General features: G+C 43.3%; 8 protein-coding genes across 8 annotated transcripts; 5 read left to right on the top strand and 3 right to left on the bottom strand.

Annotated features, from left to right (window-relative positions):
- Nucleotides 1-1263: 1263 nt before the first annotated feature.
- On the top strand, nt 1264-2294 carry LOC108015880 (uncharacterized). The gene has a single exon (XM_017082448.4). The coding sequence runs from the start codon at nt 1329-1331 to the stop codon at nt 2127-2129; it is 801 nt and encodes a 266-aa protein (XP_016937937.4). The 5' UTR covers nt 1264-1328; the 3' UTR covers nt 2130-2294.
- Nucleotides 2295-3220: 926 nt separating this feature from the next.
- Nucleotides 3221-4228, bottom strand: LOC108015877 (uncharacterized). The gene has a single exon (XM_017082444.4). It carries the CDS (start codon nt 4042-4044, stop codon nt 3274-3276), a length of 771 nt encoding a protein of 256 aa, XP_016937933.4. The 5' UTR covers nt 4045-4228; the 3' UTR covers nt 3221-3273.
- A 1157-nt stretch (nt 4229-5385) lies between these two features.
- Nucleotides 5386-6400, top strand: LOC108015876 (uncharacterized). Its single transcript, XM_017082443.4, has 2 exons — nt 5386-5958; nt 6244-6400. The coding sequence occupies exon 1, from the start codon at nt 5450-5452 to the stop codon at nt 5948-5950; it is 501 nt and encodes a 166-aa protein (XP_016937932.4). The 5' UTR covers nt 5386-5449; the 3' UTR covers nt 5951-5958; nt 6244-6400.
- A 1043-nt stretch (nt 6401-7443) lies between these two features.
- Nucleotides 7444-8231, top strand: LOC108015873 (uncharacterized). Its single transcript, XM_017082441.4, has one exon. It carries the CDS (start codon nt 7538-7540, stop codon nt 8117-8119), a length of 582 nt encoding a protein of 193 aa, XP_016937930.4. The 5' UTR covers nt 7444-7537; the 3' UTR covers nt 8120-8231.
- A 4736-nt stretch (nt 8232-12967) lies between these two features.
- LOC108015882 (fibrous sheath CABYR-binding protein) lies at nt 12968-13616 on the bottom strand. The gene has a single exon (XM_017082450.4). The coding sequence runs from the start codon at nt 13575-13577 to the stop codon at nt 13011-13013; it is 567 nt and encodes a 188-aa protein (XP_016937939.3). The 5' UTR covers nt 13578-13616; the 3' UTR covers nt 12968-13010.
- Nucleotides 13617-14260: 644 nt separating this feature from the next.
- On the top strand, nt 14261-14945 carry LOC108015881 (uncharacterized). Its single transcript, XM_017082449.4, has one exon. It carries the CDS (start codon nt 14302-14304, stop codon nt 14821-14823), a length of 522 nt encoding a protein of 173 aa, XP_016937938.4. The 5' UTR covers nt 14261-14301; the 3' UTR covers nt 14824-14945.
- A 683-nt stretch (nt 14946-15628) lies between these two features.
- Nucleotides 15629-16804, bottom strand: LOC139353272 (DDB1- and CUL4-associated factor 8-like). The gene is made up of 4 exons (XM_070996965.1): nt 16755-16804; nt 16239-16693; nt 15922-16075; nt 15629-15812 (listed from the first exon to the last, which is right to left on the bottom strand). The coding sequence occupies exons 1-4, from the start codon at nt 16802-16804 to the stop codon at nt 15629-15631; spliced, it is 843 nt and encodes a 280-aa protein (XP_070853066.1).
- Nucleotides 16805-18522: 1718 nt separating this feature from the next.
- Nucleotides 18523-19317, top strand: LOC108015879 (protein TsetseEP). The gene has a single exon (XM_017082447.4). It carries the CDS (start codon nt 18561-18563, stop codon nt 19149-19151), a length of 591 nt encoding a protein of 196 aa, XP_016937936.4. The 5' UTR covers nt 18523-18560; the 3' UTR covers nt 19152-19317.
- Nucleotides 19318-19471: the final 154 nt, after the last annotated feature.

Here is a 19471-nt window from a genome sequence, read left to right as displayed (position 1 = left end):
AGACGTACAATATTTTTAACGTAAGTAGTGTTGAATCTTCGATAATAAACTTATATATATAAATACTATACCATTAATCAAAGCATTTTCGTATTTTTATTTCACACGGGGAGGCTTCTCCATGCAACAAAAGAATATCATTTCAAATGAAATAGTCAAAATTTCAGAAGAATATTAAAAATAAAAGATGTCCATTATGTTGAGCTTACTTTGTCAAGAAGCCACAGGAATCCAATTATACCACGCTCAAATGCAATTACTCCAAGTTAACCCTTCACCAACTGTTGTGCATTTTATGCCTGCAAATATTTCTCTGGGTCAGCAGGCAATCAATGAACTTGTAGCCTGTTGCGATTGTTGTTGCCCCCAAGACACATTTGTTTCCTGTGGGTATGTGTGCTTGTATGAATTTATTTTCAATTTTATCATTTCCTATTTAAGACGAAAACAAAGTCACCCGAAGAACGTGACCAGCATGTCCAACAGCTGGCACGGTCAAGCCACTAACTTTGCTCATCACAAAGTTAAACCGACAAAACTACACAAGCTCACACACAGATACGCACCAACCCACAGGCGGAGCTTATAATTGTAGCCAAATTAATAGTTATGGATGTTACAAAATGCTTAATCAATGGTTATTGGGAAAAGAAAATATGTATAATATAATATTTTAGGAGCGAACAATCTTTAAAGAGTCTTTTCCCACACGATTCAGTAGGAAATTCGGACTGTCAAATTAATGGGTCACAAACATTATTGTTTTTTTTTTTAAATTGTCTGGTGTTTAATTTTCCATCTGTACTTTATGATGTTCAGAAATATCTTAGGGCTCCAAGAGAAAGGCTTATTTCATTGCATACTTTCAGATGGCTTATCAGCATTCGGGGCAATTCCTGATAGTTAAGAACTATCTGTTTCTGCGTCCAAATAACAAACCCCATTGACACTATTTCTTTGACCTCTGCTGTAAGCGATCTAGTATGTGTGGCGGAGGTAAAGGCGAAAATGTAAAGTGACTTTTTGGGGTTGGCACTCTGGCCATCGTTGCGGTCAATGGGGGCTGTGGGGCTTAAGGTGTAACGACCCAGGCCTTTTTGGCCTCCTTCAATGCCACCGCAGACTCGCACAACGCCCTCCGACAGACACTCACACCCACAAACCGGGGGAATTACATTTCCGGTTCGGGCCGCTTGCGGAAGTTTCGCGTCAAATTAAATGCTCAGGGCTGAAATTATGACAGCTCCCGAATGGGTGGGAACCACTGGTATAAATACGCCCGCCTGGAATGGACTGGCATCAAATCGTCAACAAATTGACCAGCGAACATGTGGACAGGACTCGGTTGCGCACTTCTCTGCCTGGCTTTGGTCCAGGCGGCTGTTATCCGTCCCGAGGGGGATGCGGTGAGTCCGGAAACCACCACTAGTGTGGTTTTTGTGGATCGGGAGGGGGAGGGGGATGTCACCACCGAGGAGTCCGCCACTCTGGCGGGTCCTGCTTTGAGTCGCGATGAGGAGGCCAGCATACTGATTGATCCCGCCCCGGGCACTTTGGAGGAGGATGGCGCCGTGGTCCCAGAGAAGTCCGGGAAGCTGCTGCTCCTCAGTACATCGCCCAAGCGACTTCATGAAAACGAGCGGCAGCTGGAGGAGCGGGACGAGGAGGAGGCGGAGGAGAACAAGGCCGATGCCGAGCCAACCACAACTGAGCAGCCAAAGGAGCAGGAGGAGGAGGTCACCCCTGAAAGTTCAGCCGCAGAGGGCAGCACTCCTCCGACGACCACCACCAAACTGTTTGCCATCGATGCCACCCCGGGCGGAGTGGACTCCCCGCAGCCGAATGTGGTCGTAACCTCCGCCCAGGACAGTTCCAACGCCACGGTCTCCATTGCCGAGCAGCCGCAGGTGCCCGGCGACAACAATGCGGCCGTGGAGCTGGCCCTCGTGGAGCCGGAGGCCGAGTACGTGCTGGTGGATGGCAGCCACGACGACCTGGACCTCCAGCTAGCCAGCTTCACGCACATCGACAGCGACTTCCACTTGCAGCCGGTGGTGCATTCCGTCGAAATCGTGCCCACCAGCATCGATGATCCTTTGATTGTAAATTACGTGCACAATTTGCGGTGACTCGGCCGAGGAGGCGTGCCCGGGCGAATCAATTAACCCGATGCGGTGGCATCCGGACTCTGTTAAAGTTGCTTCATACCTCTTTTATTATGACTTTTGTTACTCCTTGAATATACTTTCCGAATGGCTTCATATGCCTTTAACGAAATAAATGAAAACATACAGATCAAATTGAAGAACTATTTCGCTTTGTAAAATCAGAACCGTCAAACAGTTGCCATGACCATGACTGGTTTATCCGAAGAAGATTCAATTGTTGCCTTTTTAAATTGGTTTTGACAAAAACAAATCGTTTCATAAATATGGTACTTTGTGTTAGCATTTATTGGAGCTGTCGCTTCAAATGAATGCCGTGCTGAACCCACGAATTTCTCCCATAAAATATTCAGAAATATTGCCATAAATGTCTGCCTCAGAAACTCCTCCCGCTCAACAAGTCCTCTTTGGTAGAACGCAGGTTCAATAGTCTCCGGTGGATTTAACGTCCCACCGCCCTCGGCCCCCTCCCCTTAGATGGTACGAAAAGCACTCGCACACTCGTTATTCAATTTGAATCCTCCATGAAGACGGGATTGGGGGGGTGGAGGCTCTAAGCTCCACCTCCGAAGACGCCTCGCGCCTTTCCGCATGCCACGCACGTTCCACGGTTAAAACTTTGCACATCCGCACGTCAAATTTAATACGGATGCCGGGAAGAGGAGCTCTCCGGCTGTCTCCAGCCATAACCAGTCACAATTTGATAGAAAACAGTTTGTTGCTCGACGCCACTCCTACTTCAATTGGGAACGAAAACAACATTTAACAAAACATTCAATGACGTTAGAGCAACAAAGTTTGGAACGTGTCAGAACTTCCGGTCGATGGAAATGATGAAGTCCATGACGTTATAATTTGTATACCGATAAAGCCTTCTAGAATCTTTACTGTCAAGTTAAATAAACCAGTTAATATATCCAGAAATTTGTGGTTTATATTGCTTGTCATTCCGTAAAGTGCACCGTTTGATAGTTCTTCCCATCTAAGAGCAACATTCTTTAGTTAACAATAAAAAACATTTATTTGTTCACACTCACAAATATCTTAAATTTAAATCTTAAAATACTGAACTGTTAACAAGGATTGTAATATAGCTGCCACGAAGTTCTCACCACCGCTGCTCCACGTGCGTCGTGTACACGAATCCCCGGGATCTCGGAGCCTGCACCAGAGGCTGCGATCGCAGGGGAATGGCCACCGGAATGGAGGACGGAGCTCTGGCAACCAAAACAGCAGGTCCCACATTGGCGGTGAAGACCACACTCTCCGCGTCGGGCTCATCCTTGGACCCAGGTTCCGGTGTGGGTTTCAGGGGATCCGTGCTGACGCCACAGACCGGGTGATCGGCATTGCTGTCAGTGGAGTTGCTGCCGGAGATCTGCTGTTGCTCCGCCGGCTTTTGTTCGGTGGGCAGTCGGAAGGCGCGACTTGGTCGGTAACCAGCTGGTGGATAGGGAGCCTTCTCGAAGGCTCGACCTGAACGGGCTTCCACTGCCGGGGGAACAGTGGTGGTGTCCAGGGACTCCCAGTTGGTGGTGGTGCTCCAGTCCCCAGTTGGCTCCGTGGTGCTGGTCGAGAGATCCTCCAGAGGCAGCTCGGTTGTGGTGGTTAGCTGATCCGCACCCAAACCTGATCCCTCGAGAACCTCAATTTGCACGTCACCGGGCACTTCTTGGACCTCAACTTCCACTTCGCCAGGCAGCCAGAAGGAGCGACCTTGTGGCCTATAGCCCGCTGCAGGATAGGGTGCCGCCTTGACCTCAACCGCCTGATCCTCCTGCACACTGACCGCATAGCGATTGATCCTGATTTGGCGTGACTCGATCTGAACGGGACTGAAGGCCCAAAGGCAAAGGATTACGGGTAGAAGCCACTGCATGCTGAACTTTCGATCTCGGCCCGGATTTAGAAACTGATTCCAGGTGCGATGGCGGGTGATACTTTTATACAAAGTTCTCGAAATCGAGAGTCGTCCCGGGGAATATAGACATGAGGCTTCTATATCGAAACGACATCGATTAGGCGCACACTTAATGATTTATTTTGCATAGCTTTTTGTTTGTTTCTGGTCTCCGCCGACAAAACCACGTCCGCCGCCAACTCATCCACCAATCGCCCACATTATCGCCGGTCTCCAACTGCCACACTGTCCGGTGTCCACGTCCGATTCGCCATGTTCTATGAAAATTAAATGCGTTTCGTACGTGATACGCAATCCAATCCCTAACCAATTGAAAGCGAAAACGAAACGAAGTCGACATCGAGCTCTGTTGTCAATTGCATTATGCTGGAATTGTCAGTTTGAGCGTTAGAATTTTTGATTAAACACTTATAATCGATATTTATGCGATCAACGATTTGGCGTTGAGGTGAACACCAAGGTCACAAGACCCATTCCTCAGACGATTACTTTGTGTCACGTCCTAAACTAACATTACATGAAATGAACTGATGATTTAATATAGTTAATAGTTGCGGGAGAATACTTTATTTAGAAGCATAAGATATAAGTTAAATTAAAGAAATAATTTTTTTTTTAATTTGAATCATATCTATAAGTAAGTTACCCCAAATTAATAAAATATCAAATTTGGGATGCTCCTAATAAAAACTTATAATTTCTAAACCTTTTTGTAAAGTACTATACAAGAATACACATTTTGTGTTCAAAGTTGTCAGTAAATTTCAATTTCTGCTAACACAAAGTAGCTCAATCAGGCTAACGCTAAAAAAAGTTTGTTTATAAGTTTTAAGAGAAAATTGCCTTTGAAATATTGGTAATTTATACAATTTCTTCTTTTATCATATAGGCTTTGGTTATTCTCACAGCGAAACCACGCACTAAATAGATTTCTTCCATTTCCAATACCCCAATATCCTTTAACTTCACCCAAAATTTACGAGCCACCATTAATTCCATCACCTGTCACATTACGAGCATTTTAATATTGAGCGATTGGTTTAATCGAGGTGGAGCACACTCTCTGATTTGGACTGATTGCTGGTGGAACCTCGGACCTCTGCATCTGCTTCCTCTTTCTGGTCACGTCGTGGGCGCATAAAGACGCCGCAGACACCGCCGATCGTGGGGAACCAAGACCATAGTAGAGTGCCGACGTCAGAGCATAGGTCCAAAAAAGGATGCCCCTACTGGGTCCACGCGCCGCACACTAAGCAGGTGCGCATCCAAGTCCTACCTATAAAAGCGCCCAGGGGAGCTCTCCAAGTCATCAGTCGTTGGTTCAGCCTTCCCATAGATACACTTCCATCACACCAACTCCACCATGGCAAAGTTCCAAGTAGTCCTCGTGGTTGCGGCCCTTAGCTTGCTGGCCGTTTCCGAAGCCCAGAAGCAGCGCTACTCGCAGCGCTTGAGCCGCGGACGTTCGAGGTATTCCGCTCGCCAGGAACTGGCTCCCGCGGACGGAGGCGATACGGACGCTGTGACGCCCTACCCCTCGGCCGACGAGCTGAAGCCGGAAGTGCCGTTCGATGAGGCGGCTGCTCCCTCGGCCGCTGAGCCCACACCGGATGCCGTTTACGGACCGCCCGATGCTGCGCCCAACAACGTTCCCGACGAGGTGTACGGCCCGCCGGACGTGACCGGAAACGACCTGCCCGCCGCCGCTGACATTCCGGCGGAGCAGCAGGCTCGTTTGGTGGCTGCCAGGAGAGCTGCCAATTACCGGAGGACCGCTCAGCCCGTTGCCTATCGTCGTCCGGCTTCCGTTGCAGCTCGTCCGGCCAAGTTGAGCGCTGCCCGCTCCACCGTGCGACGATTCTAGATTGGCAGGTTAGCAGTTATTTAAAATCAATACGTTTCTCTCCACAGTCCGATTTCTTATCTGAGCGTTCATTTAATCGTTTGCTGTTTTTCTTCATTGATGTACTTATTTAAGTGGCTGTAACATCTACAGAATCACATATATATAAGTTCTTTTGTTACGTTATTAGTTATGGAAGACCAAAAACTAAGTTAATTCTATAAGTATCAACCAATTTTAAATCTGCACTCCCTTTAATGGTTTGATTATTATTTCTCTGAGTTTTAATACATAGTCTTTTTTATTCATTCCAGCACCCAACTCAAAACAAAAACCCATGACGATCCAACCGAGACACGATGACGACAAGCTACACTCGCGCACACTTTTTTCACCTGAACACACTGATACACACATGAAAACCTTACTCGATTATAATATAACACAAATAAATCATGTTTTGAGATAGAACGTTCTTTTTCTGGCAGACATTCCTCTGAGTCACTTCAGCACAGACACAAAAGAAATTTAGCTAGACGCGCCCAAAAACAAAATTTCCTGCCAGCTCGATCGAGATGATGTTGTGAATGGTCTGGGTGGAGGGGAAGACCACAAACTGGTTTGAGGACGCACGCTTCACAAAGGGGTGACGAATTTGGGATTGCCCCAGCCGCAAAAAAACGAGAAATTAATGTAGTCTAATCGACCCAGCGAAAAATAAATACTCTACATTCTGCTAAAAATGTAAACGAGATCACCTAGTAGTTACAATAATATTCCAAAAGGCAAAACATTAGAACTTTAGGTTTCAAGTATGTATGTAATTGTCTATTAAAGGGAGACACCACCAGAGTATATAAATAAATATTCCTATGTATATATTCCTATGAATATATTTGACTGATTAAATCATTTATGGACATACATTCTATAGAAAATTTATAAAGAATTGAATTAAAAATTATTTTAGTACCAAAAACTTACATAACCAAAATTATACAACTTGTGCGAACCGAAATGGAAAAGTGACAATGTCAGGCAGAGTCATAAAGCCATAAAGATAAAAGCGCTATTAATCATAAAATTAGGAAGTTTAAGAACAGTGAATTAAGAAAAAAAGTAATATTTGAATTAAACAATGACTCTGCAAATATCCCATAGAAACAGGGAGACTGTGCATAAAAGAGAGGTATATCATAGGGGGATCCTAAAATTTAATTAGTCCCCTCAGCATCTCATTTATAACACTGAAAAAATGGTTTAATTTGAAATCTTAATTATATCTAAATGTTATTGAGAGTTTCAAATATTTGACATCGCGACCATTAAATTCTACAAATCTTTAAGCTCAATTAACACATATTTAAGACTCGAATTAAAATGTCATTAAATATGCATATTTTAATAAACTGGTGAAGTTTACTTTAATTTTCTTTCTGTGCACCTTTTCTGATTCAAAGAAAAGCTGCGGTCGAGCAGAGAGTCAAAACTTATTTAAATGATCGTACAAGCTGCCTGTACTCAGTTGCCGGAGAAGATCAGACCAGTTAACATCGTGTGTAGGCATCAGAGAAATTCGTAAAGAAAAAGTGAAATTCGTTTGCAAAAATGTTCAAAATAATCTTAACTGCGGCTATCACCATGACTTTGTTGGAAAATATTCAAGCTCAAAGACCAGCTTTTTCGGGGTTGAGACCACCAGGTGGACTGAGTCAAAAGGACAAGTACCATGCCACTCAGAACACAGCTGTGGAGAATATAACCGGCGTGGATATAGCTACGAGATTTGGAGAGTCATCCAGTTCGCAAAGGCCTCCTCTTATAGATCTACCCTTTGGGGCATCCCAGAGACCGCCCGTTGGAGTTCCCGTAGTGCTGCCAATAAGCAACTCCGATCCGGAGCAGGTTCCAGCTGTTGCCAACCGATTCGGAGCACCTGATTCCCAAAATGCAACTACTACTACTACTACTTCCCCCACCGCCAGCACCGCAGCCCCAGTGGCCCCAGTTTTCAACCAGCTTCCCGTCGATGCCCACGGAGACCGAGAGTGGGTTAACTACCTGAGTCAGCTGCCGGTGGAAAACCAGCCCTTCTGGTTCATAAACTACCAAGCCATCGAAGCCCATCGGAACAGCTCCAGGCCTAATGTGGGCGCTCTGGAAACACCGGGATCTTTCTTCCGCGGATAGCAGCTTCAATTGGACTTTACAAAAATCTACGCTTAGACTACTCTTTACAAAAGTTTTCGAATTTTAATATAAAATTATTTATTTACTTTTATAAAGAATATTTACTCTTGCACATGAGTGTTTATAGGTTGAGATAACCTTTTCTGAGCAATATAAAATTGATAAGCTTTAGTATTCCCATCATCTCACGCTATTTACTTATTGAGAAGTTGAATTGCGAATAATCTCATTGTCTATAAGCTGTGTGCTTTACTAAACGAATTGAGAGAGATTGTATAAAAGCTTTAGTAGCCCAGGTATACAGCCAAACATTTCCGCGAACCATCCATGCTATTTCGTGATGTTTTGGTGCTCCTGAGTTAGAAGTAAGAATTCGTACAATCTATGTACGTATAGTTTCCAAGACCTCAGCGTTCATACGGACTGATGAACGGTTTGGGGGGACTGTGGGCGTTAGAGTGGGCATGGCAATATATATTTAAGGTCAATTGGGTAGGTATTGAGGTAATGTGACTATCATTTTGAATGTAACTATCAGTACAAAGGCAGTACTTGATATTGAGTTTTAAATAGTGTTAAAATAACTAGTGAGTCATTTATTTACCTTCCAGCGGAGTTCCTGTGGTTCTTCCTGTAGAAGTTCCAACTGCAGCTAATCGATTTACCAGATTCCCAAACCACGTGGTCCCAGATGTCAAGGGAGCAAAAGGGAGATGGAGACATACATACAAGCAGCAAAGCAAGATTGTAAAGCGCCACCTTTCCCCGATTTTAATGTATGGTTATGTGGACGGCAGACGGATTTTCGCGTTATGGGCGTTAGAGTAGGCGTGGCATGTTCGCGTAACAAACTCGCGCTGCTTACGAAGATAGGGAATCTAAATCTGTAATCTCAAACCTCTAGCTCTTAAAGTTCCCGAGATCACATCGTTCACACGGACAGACGGTCATGGCTAAAGCGAAGGCTAGTAATCATGATTAGGATTATATATACTTTATGGGGTCGGAGACACTTCCTTCTACCTGTTACATACTTTTTCACCGAATACTCTACGAGTAACGGGTATAATTATAGTTTCGTGAAATTTCTTGCGTTTCATGTATTTTTGCAAGTAACATAGAGATGAAAGAGGTCTATTCGCACACGGACCCCCTAAGCTAAGTGTAGATGCTATAAGTGGGCCTCTGCGGTACTCCAAAGGGTTATTGTTATTCACAGTGTTAAGCGTTGAGGACTCTACAATTTATTCCGGCCTTATCACCAACAGGAGGTCTCTGTATAACGTTATTAATAGGGCAATGGGCTTGGTCGTGTATGCATTCAGCAAATCGATTGTTTCCGAGATTTCACATCCCTTACCAAACCACCTAGTGTGTATTGCTATTGTTCGTACCCAAAGGTACTCAACATGACCACACCCAACAAATCAAGCAGTAGCCAAGTTGGGAACAGTACCAGGGGCTCAGTAGCACTCACTGCATATGAGAATTGCTGATCAGCATATTATATGTCTCACTAACTCACCGACTCAGCGGTACACTGACCCGCCAATGCATTCAGCACATGTTGCAGTTTTAGCCGAGCCAACTGCACCATAATCATAATTCCCTGACCTACTTTAGATTATAGCTTACTTCACTAATCATTACACTAAGCTTCCGTGTTCCAAGTAGTATATAAGCAGGTATCAAATGAAGAATAAATCAGTTATCAACACACCTCTTAACTCCGCGGTTCTACTTCCTACAACTGGGAATAGGGCTCGTAATACACTATCTCAACTAGCAGCTAACCACGTTAGCTCACCCTCAGCGCAGCTCCAGCATCGCCTGTGGTCCGGCATCACAGTAACCATCGTTACCATTGCCGCGACGCGATCGTCTTGCCATCATAGCGTCCCCGTGCCAGCGACAAGTGCTCATTACCCCCTTGTCCCGCGGTGTGACCCGGAAGTGTCTACTTCGGTTAGGCACAAACAGCTATATTTGCTTTTAACTTTTTAATTTACGGTCCTTTTTGGATGGGTAAACTATACTCTTGTGATATTATTTCGAGTTAGTTTTGCATTCACCTTCCGGACACTTCCTGTACGATTCCTGCGTTTAGAGTGATATTTTGGATGTAAATGGTTCAAAATATCTAATGCATTGTATACCTTACAGAATCACGAATGTAAAGCAAACGCAAAAAGCTAATTAGGTATTTTCATGCGAACAAAGAACTGTGTTTGCATTACAATTGAATAGTGTGCTGAAGGGGAATATGTCATGTCCGCCAAAAAATAATCTTGAATTTATTGAAATTATGAATAAACTTAATCTGCAATTCACATGTTCAATCTCCATTTCTAAGCTCATATTTTTCGCGAAATGAATACCTGGTTTAAATATCTTTGTCGGTTTCCACTTTGGCGGTAGTGCTTGTGCTGTACTGCCGGCAAAAGAGCTTGATGGTACAGTACGTTCGTGAGGCAGCCACTTCATCTTAAAATAAAACAAAGCATTAAAAATGCATGGAAAATAGAAACAAAGTTTCACAAAAGACCATAAAATTCCTGAAAAATATTTACTGGCGAAAAGAAGACCAAGAAACCTTTCAAAAGCTGCCAAAGCATTTCACATGTCAAGGGGATATGCAAAGGAGTCTGAGAGGAAGTTGGTCCACAATGGGTCTTTTGTAGGCCATTGTTAAAAGCCAATGATTTGCGTATAAGATGGCTGTGAGTGGAAAACTATAAGCCAAGTGTTAAAGTGGGGGAAAGAAAAAAGTTTAAAAAGTAGAACATTTGACAAATACATTTATTACTAAAAGAACAATATTTAAAGCCACATTTATTTTAAACGCCAAATCTTTGATACAATTTTTGTACACTTGCAGCGGGTACTATGATGTCAGTCAGAAGTTTGCAACTAATTCAGAAGACGTTTCCGATTTAATAAAATATTTATACTCGTACTCTTATATTCGATCATCGATCTAGTCATAGACGGACATGGCTTGTGTGCCCGTATATCCGTTTGAAGCTATCGAAAAATTGGACTACTGTATCATATAGTATATCGGTATATTTATGTACAAATCTCCCAAATATTCCGTTTCCGTAACATACGTACACTCAGAAAAAAAGCATCCTAAATCTAAACGCGATTTATACATGATTTCGGATAGTGTTTTTTGGGCTTGCAGGGGGTATAATGATTTCAGTCAGAAGTTTGCAACGCAGTGAAGGAGACGTTTCCGACCCCATAAAGTATATATATTCTTGATCAGCATGACAAGACGAGTCGATCTAGCCATGTCCGTCTGTCCGTCTGTCCGTCCGCTTCTACGCAAACTAGTCTCTCAGTTTTAAAACTATCAGGCTGAAACTTTCCCAAAAGTCTTATATCTTTTGCAGGTAGTATATAGGTCGGAACCTGCCGAATCGGACAACTATATCTAATAGCTCTCATAGTAATAATCGAATAAAAAAAAAATTTTAAAAAATTATATCGTTGGTGTTTTTTAACATATAACCTCCTAAGCTTGGAAATAACATTTTTTAATTAGTTCTGAATATCGAATTTAATTTATGTCATATAGCTGCCATAGAAACGATCGGAAAATTGGTTGGAAAACAATATGAATCAAATTACAGCTTCGGTGTTTTTTAACATATAACCTCCTAAGCTTAAAAATTACATTTTTTAATTAGTTCTGAGTTTCGAATTTAATTTTATCAAAATCGGATGACTATAGCATATAGCTGCCATAGAAACGATCGGAAAATTGGTGGGAAAATAATATGAAACAAATTATAGCTTCGGTGTTTTCTGACATATGTATATACTATTGGGAATATCATTTTGTGTATTTTTAAATTTAATAAATATAAATGCAAGGTTATACAAGCTTCGGCTTGTCGAAGGTAACTTCCTTTCTTGTTGACATATAATCTTATACTAATGTATTTTTAAGAATTTCGAATTTTATTTAATAATTATAAGTGCAAGGGTATACAACTTCCTTTCTTGCTATACCCGTTACTCGTAGAGTAAAAGGGTATACTAGATTCGTCGGAAAGTATGTAACAGGCATCCGTCTGTCCATCTATCCGTCTGTCTGTCCGTCCGGATGATCGCTGAGATCTCGGAAACTATAAGAGCTAGGCTATTCAGATTTGGCATGCAGATTCCTGAGCTTCTTACGCAGCACAAGTTTGTTTCAGCAGCGTGCCAAGCCCACTCTAACGCCCACAAACCGCCCAAAACTGTGGCTCCTACAGTAATGTATGTTTCCGAGATCTCAGCGTTCAACCGGACAGACGGACTGACGGACAGACGGACATGGCTATATCGACCCGGCTAGTGATCCTGATCAAGAATATATATACTTTATGGGGTCGGAATCGCTTCCTTCTGCCTGTTACATACTTTCCGACGAATCTAGTACACCCTTTTACTCTACGAGTAACGGGTATAAAAATCAAACTTAATTTAAGCATAATAAATTCTTAGTTAAAGATCATTTCATACTTAATTTTGTCCGAAAATGTTCTCAAATTAAGAATGGTGGTTTAAGAACGAAACGTTCTTGAAATGAAAAGATAATTCATTGGTTTTTTTTTCTAAGTGTATAATTTTAATTGTATGATATGGTTTCACCTACAACTTTGGCTTGCTTATGCCTCCTTCCTTTTTTGGTTTTTATTTATAGTTTTCAAAATTTGATGCCTGGTTGACTACCACAAAGATTTATTTTATAGTAATCCATATTTTAGCCCTTACCCATAATTAAGAACGTTCCAACTTTATCGAAAAAACAAACACAGTATTTATCTATTACCAAAAATATATTTCAACGACAAAAACAATTTCAAACGATGTTACATTAAAGCAGCTGAGCTATTGCTTACCAGCCCAATTGCTGGGGAGCAGCGTTGTAGGCGAGGTAGTAGGGCTGCTGGCCCGCCCCCACATAGTAGAACTGGGGCGTGGTCAACACAGGAGTCTGAGGGGCTGGAACCACTGGAGCCACTGCCTCATCCACGGGCAGCTCCTCCAGGCGGGCTATGCGCTGGCGCAGGCGCTTGGGCTTGGCCAGCTGCAGTTTGGCCAGCCTCTGGCGGCTGCGCAGGCGGGCGGGAGCGGAGGAGGGTGTGGTTGCCTCCAGGGAGCTCTCCTCGGTTTCCACCTCCTCGGTCTCGGGGTTGGGCTCGAAATTGTCCAACGGTGGCTCTTGCTCCGATGGCAAGGCGTCTGTATCGACATCCTCAGGGGGTCCGTAGGTCAGGGCGGGCTGTTCGGCGGCCGGTTTCAGTTCCGCAGCCGAAGGATAGGGTGTTGGGGGAGCCACCTCTTGTCTTGCAAAGGCCACCGGACGCAGGCGCAGATTCCGCCGGAGTGGAGTTTGCGCCGAGCAAGTTGCGGCCCAGATGGCCAGAAGGAGAAGCGAACTGAAAAGCTGATAACGTGCCATGATCGTGGGACTTGCAGTGGTGCTATGTTGTGGGTCGTATATGGAGCTTTAACTTTTATACCCGCAATACAACGGCGGTGGCCCTGCTGATCGGCACTCAGTGGTCACCTATTCTAGCCCGGCCGACAACGCCGTGCATTTTAAGCAGAGCGCCGCGATTTGAAAGCCATCAAAGTGCGTATGTCAAGCAGGCGCCGCACAGTGGAGTGGAATTTAAAGTGCTATCAAAGCTCTTGCGCTAGTTTTTGGGTGGACCTTAGGAATACATATCGTCATCTACCGCTTATGAAAAGAAGCTCTGATGACAAAAGAAAATAGATAGGTACCTCATATTACTTATCCTTTTAGCTTACTTATCGAAATAAATTTGATTATCTTAAATTTGTCTTATATGATAGTGGTATTTCTTCGGAATTAGTTTTCAATCTTCCCATTCCCATTTTACTTGCGTACTTTCCACCTAAACAGTTCCATGGCGATCCATTGCTCATACGCAGTGGGGCCAAGTTAAGTGTCAAAGTTAAGTACCCACGACGGGTTATAATTAACGGGCAATGGTTATAGCTTAGACATGGGCCCTTGACTAAATATTGTCACGTCCGTAGGCCATCGAAAGGGTGTCCCTCGGTGTGCCAAATATGAGTGACCGAAAAATTGGGTGTATAAAAGGCCCACGAATTTCAGTTACTGACAACATTCTAAGACAACTCAACAGCAGCACAACATGGCCTACAAGTTCACCTGCTCTCTGCTCCTGATCGCAGCCATTGCTGCCGTTTCCCTGGCGGAACCGGCTAGGTTCCGAAGCCGATCCTCTCGGTTCCAGTTTGCCCGTCAGGAGCAGGCTCCAGAGGAGCAGGCAGCTCCGGCAGATCCCTCCGCAGACATTGCGCCCACTCCGGCCTCAGCTCCTTATCCGCCAGCAGGTGTTACTCCCGAGGTGCCCTTCGACCTGCCCACGGAGACGGAAGCTCAGCCCGATCTGACCTACGGACCGCCAGCTGAGCCGGACAACACCTACGGACCTCCGGATAATACCTACGGACCTCCTGCCGAGCCCGACAACACCTACGGACCGCCGGCAGAGGGCCCAGTTGACCAGGTCCCCGTGGATGCTGCGGAGCCCGTTCCCGCTAGTCTTATCCAGCCCCGCAATGGACGCCTTCGCAGCCGTCGTCCCGTCCCGGAAAAACTCCGGAACGCCCAAATCATTCGTTCCAGACCAGTGCTGGTATACTCCATCTAAAATGGCTCTACCCGAATTTGTTAGTATACAAATGGAATCGAACCATACGGATACACATACTTACTTCTGTTGCTAAATAAATAATCGAATTGCTGTTCAATAAACTACTCATAAAACAATAAGTTGGTGAAGTCATTCCAGTCTGCACATAAAATGTAACACCTTAGGATTGTTGGTCGTAATGACCGAGTAGTCTCACGAAAATCCAAACATTCTAAATTCCTTAAATAATTTTTTTCAAGCAAGTGTAAAATATGTGAGGACTGACAGAATTGATCTTTTGATCTTAACATTTTAATGTCCTACTTGTGAGCCCTTGTACCCGGTGTGCTGGTAGCAGATAAAAATTGTAAAACCACAAATTTTACGCTAAGCGAAGTGTCATTGCCTTTAATGGAAAATTCATTTTAATCTAGTTGGGGTTATACTGTTCCGAAATCGAAACGCTATGGAGCATTGCAGACACAAATACCTGCTTAACTTTATTGATCTGCTACTGCTTCGGTAGTGTTCCTATAGATTTTTTAGTCGTAGCAATACAAATATTGGGAGTAGCAACAAAATAATGTGAATTTTCAGAGTAATCAACAAATTTACTCCCTTAGATGTGGACACAAGCCTGGAATTCGTGTCGTATGAGTAATTTTTAAGGAAACTCTAAGACCTCTGAGCAACGTCTAATTCTTTTTTTATTAGTTTTCAATTCCAAATTAAAGGGTAAAAATAAGATTTTTGGGCCACCCTAATGTACATATTTATTCCTGTTACTTGGGAATTTTTGAAGTTAAAGGGATCTCAATTTATTTTACAATATAGGGCCATTAGGAATCCAGATATGGATTCCAGGCTTTATTAATGCAGCGGTTGCCAGCATGGGCTTCCAGGGATGCGGCTTAAGGCAGATTGCCGTCTTGGCCTTTTCGTCCATATTCTCGCAGAGGATTTCCTCCGTGTTCTTGTCCCAGAAATATTTACCATTGAAATCGCCACTAACAATGTACTCCGATCGGGGACCAAAGAAATTAATCTCGCGAGTGTAGGTAAAAAGCATAAAGCGATATTGGTTTTGGGGAAATTAGGGGCGATCGAAGGACTTACTAATGCTTTCTGTAGTAGTGGAAAAAATCGCCATCCGTGTAATTGCGGCTGTCAAACAAACAGTTGCCTGTTCTTCTGTAGCAGGCCAGAAGCTCGTTACCGCTGTGATTGTAGACGGCAGAAGTGATGTCCGGCTTATCGTACGAGTTCGCATCTTTAAGATTGCGTGGTGTAATTTCGTGAACGGCCTTTGTCATTTTTCGCTTGTCGTAAACGTTTAGCTTAACATCGTCTCCGACAACGCAGAATTCCGGAGCAAAGGGATGGTGGGCGATAGTGTACAGGTCCTCTCTCTCTCTTGTTTGGACGCACTGCACCTGTGGTGGCTGCACTGCTGGAGCGCAGGTCAAAGAACTTCACAATTCCATAATCACCGGCGCTTAATATCTCGTGACGGCTACGCGGCACTATTTCGAAATCGGCCACGCAACCGCTGTGCGTGTAGAGGCAGTGGCTAGACATGGGGGCACCTCCGGAAGGTGGAACAATGGTCCCCAGCATCTGGCCATCGTAGCTGGCGGACACGATGTCCAAGGAGCCGGCGCTATCGATGAACTTGATCTGCGAGATTTTCCCCTTGATGTCTGGACGATAATTCGTCAGTGTCCTATTCTTAGCCCAGTTCCAGACGATTATGTGGCGACCATCGGTGCCCGCGCACAACAAATCGCCATCCTGGTTGAAGTTGAGGCAGTTCGCATTACGGCGTTTTAGCGTATTCCATAGAGTCAGCTGCCCCAAAACCGGATTTGTAGTATCCTTCTCCAAAACTCTGGTCAGATGTGTGTCCGCCGCGCCACCCAATCCGATTGATGAAGTTATGTTCACGATACATCAACTCCTTATCACAGTTCCAAGTGGACACTGGCTTAGTCTTGCACATAACTCTACGGAATCTCTCACGTTCGGCGAGCACAGGATCCTCCTCCTATAATATTATATCTATAATATCTCATAACAATCAGTTTCCTTAAATTAAAAGGATCAATCAAAGAGTTACCCTCCATGCCAGAAAAGCTACTCTCGTCCTGGGAAGGCAGAAGGATTACATTTTTTTTAGTAATAAATCCGAACTGGCATCTAGCTTACTAAATATGTCAAAGTCCTAAACGGTTTGTTAATCATGAATTTAAAATTAATTTATTTTGCATTTTATTAAACATATTTTTCTAAAAAGTTCATAAAAAGATTATCATAAAGAGTCAAAAGTGTTTGCTAAAATAAAATTTCGCTGCGCACGAACCCCTTATAAAATTCAATTTATTTCTGAATGGGTTTCAACAGAAAATTCATTTTGATTGTCAGAATAGATTTAAGCTCACCATCGAACTATCTAGCTCACTATTATTGTCAAGATCCTAAAAGGGATCATAAACATGAATTCATAATTAATATATCTTGCATATAAATAAACATAGTTTTTTAAACTGAATTAGTAAGAGCCCCCTCTAAAAATTAAATTATTCCTGAATAAGTTCTTGTTGAAAACCTTAAATTTTTAAGTAAATAAAGCTCACCTTTGATTCAGAATTAGGCTCACTACTCACTTCAAGGTCCTTAAAACGAATTTAAGTAGCGTGAGCTGGTAATTAATTTTGATTGTCAGAATAGATTTGAACTCACCATCGAACTATATATACCTAGTTCATTATTATTGTCAAGATCCTAACGGGATGAGAAACATGAATTACTAAGTAATATATCTTGCGAAAAAAATGTACAATTTAGCCTTTCCTAAAAAGGAAGTATGTTGAAGACTTCACAAAAAAAAGTTTTAAGTCTAAAAAGTTCTGTTTAAAATTATACACAACACACATGAGAATTTTTTTGAAGATATTGTTGCACACTTTTGTGTGAAGATTTTACTCTAGGGTAAGCTAACCAAATCTAGCTAACAAAATATTAGCCGTTAGAGTGCGCGTGACCTTCTGCTGCGCTGTGCAGGCAGTCGTACATTTAAAATTCCGAAAATTTTGACAGATTTTTAAAGTTAAAGATTTGCCAGTTTAGGGAATTCCAAAACTATTTGCTCTCAGTCCTTACAATACAATTTTTAAAAATATTCTTATGTAATACTAAAAAAATTCTTCCATATTTTCATTGCAAAAACAAATTAATTAAAAAATAATGCTTTTTATTTGTCACACCTTTGTTATAAATTGTCATCGACCCTGATAAAACCTATGAATATGTTCGCCTATGGATGGAACGTGCCTCCTTAACTGCATGCTCAATGGATTTGTTCATAGCCTATTTTGCTTCACATGAATACAAAATTCATCAATCGAAATTATGAACTACCAAGAACCCAAGATCCAAAAACAAACATTCTCAAATGTTCACAGCGACCCCAAAGCCCAAATCAAGTGTTAATGAATGATCCCATGGAGAGGAAGGGGAATCATATTCGAAATCATAGCATTGGCCATTTAATTTCGAAAAAAGGTCACGTTTTGTGTATTAAGCTGAAGCCAGCGATCAGCGATCAGCGCAACATAATCAAAGCTTTACCGGGAACAAGAGCCTGAAAACTGAAAGTGACGAGCATAAATTATAGCAAAACTCGATCCGGTAGCTTGCGACTATAAATAAGCCAAGACGGATTGGGAAATCAGAACAGAAGCCCTTCAACCGCGGAAATGATCAAAGCCAGCTCCACTCCAATTGTAATTCTTGTCCTGAGCCTGATGGCTCTGAGTTCGGCAGAACCGCTCCGGCGGAGATTCTCCGCCCGGCAGGAACAGGCTCCACCCAGTCCTTCCCCCACGGGTTATCCAGAGGCGGGAGTCACACCGAGTGTCCCCTTCGATCTGCCCAGCTCGACAGTCAAGCCGGAGAACACTTACTTGCCACCGGATAACACCTATGGACCTCCTGAAAACACTTACGGGCCACCAGATAACACTTATGGATCTCCAGAGGCCGATTTCGCGCCGGTAGCTGATCCCGAGTTGCAGCCGCAGCCTGAAAGTCCCCTTCCCGAGACCGATGATATTCCAGAGACTGAGGAAGAGTCGGTGGACAGCGCCAAGTTGCAGCCCGTTGATGCGGACGCAGAGAAGGAGGAACCGCAGTTGGAGGTGTCTGAGGATGGCGCTGTCATCGTCGTGGCTAGCAGTCTCGACCAACCACAGCCCGCCCAGTCCGCCCGGCTCTACCAGCGATTCCCTCAGGGTCGCCGTTACCAGCAGCCCGTTCCCCAGCGACTGATCCTGCGTCGCAGTTGGTAGACTTCCAGGAGTGTTCCAAAGAAGTCATAAGCTAGAATTTACTGTTTAGCTGCTTATCACACAAAGAAACTATTTTGTCTGACAAAATCTAATTCTTTAACTTGCTTATCTTTGAACCTATTGTTTGGACTGCAATTTAAACATACAAAAAATATAATCTTACAAAAAAATTTATAAAAAACATTGAAATTAATAAAAATAATGTAATACTTTAAATATTTTTAACGTGTTCAATGCCTTTTTACCGACACAAAATAACTCAGCAAAAACACAGAAACAATCCTTACCAGTTTTTGATCAATAACAATTTGTCCGAACCA

The sequence above is a fragment of the Drosophila suzukii genome, chromosome 3 (assembly GCF_043229965.1).
Source record: "Drosophila suzukii chromosome 3, CBGP_Dsuzu_IsoJpt1.0, whole genome shotgun sequence".
Taxonomy (NCBI): domain Eukaryota; kingdom Metazoa; phylum Arthropoda; class Insecta; order Diptera; family Drosophilidae; genus Drosophila; species Drosophila suzukii.
The sequence above is the reverse complement of the archived record's forward strand: the minus strand, read 5'-3'. Positions and strand labels throughout refer to the sequence as shown.

Excerpts from the sequence above, each read along its gene's own strand:
- LOC108015881 (XM_017082449.4), top strand. The coding sequence starts at position 14,302 with ATGGCCTACAAGTTCACCTGCTCTCTGCTCCTGATCGCAGCCATTGCT.
- LOC108015882 (XM_017082450.4), bottom strand. The coding sequence starts at position 13,577 with ATGGCACGTTATCAGCTTTTCAGTTCGCTTCTCCTTCTGGCCATCTGG.
- LOC108015879 (XM_017082447.4), top strand. The coding sequence starts at position 18,561 with ATGATCAAAGCCAGCTCCACTCCAATTGTAATTCTTGTCCTGAGCCTG.
- LOC108015880 (XM_017082448.4), top strand. The coding sequence starts at position 1,329 with ATGTGGACAGGACTCGGTTGCGCACTTCTCTGCCTGGCTTTGGTCCAG.
- LOC108015873 (XM_017082441.4), top strand. The coding sequence starts at position 7,538 with ATGTTCAAAATAATCTTAACTGCGGCTATCACCATGACTTTGTTGGAA.
- LOC139353272 (XM_070996965.1), bottom strand. The coding sequence starts at position 16,804 with ATGTGCAAGACTAAGCCAGTGTCCACTTGGAACTGTGATAAGGAGTTG. Across the intron at positions 16,694-16,754 it reads AACTGTGATAAGGAGTTGAT|AGTTTTGGAGAAGGATACTA; the intron begins GTATCGTGAACA and ends ACATCTGACCAG. Across the intron at positions 15,813-15,921 it reads CACTACTACAGAAAGCATTA|TGGCGATTTCAATGGTAAAT; the intron begins GTAAGTCCTTCG and ends GTACATTGTTAG.
- LOC108015876 (XM_017082443.4), top strand. The coding sequence starts at position 5,450 with ATGGCAAAGTTCCAAGTAGTCCTCGTGGTTGCGGCCCTTAGCTTGCTG.
- LOC108015877 (XM_017082444.4), bottom strand. The coding sequence starts at position 4,044 with ATGCAGTGGCTTCTACCCGTAATCCTTTGCCTTTGGGCCTTCAGTCCC.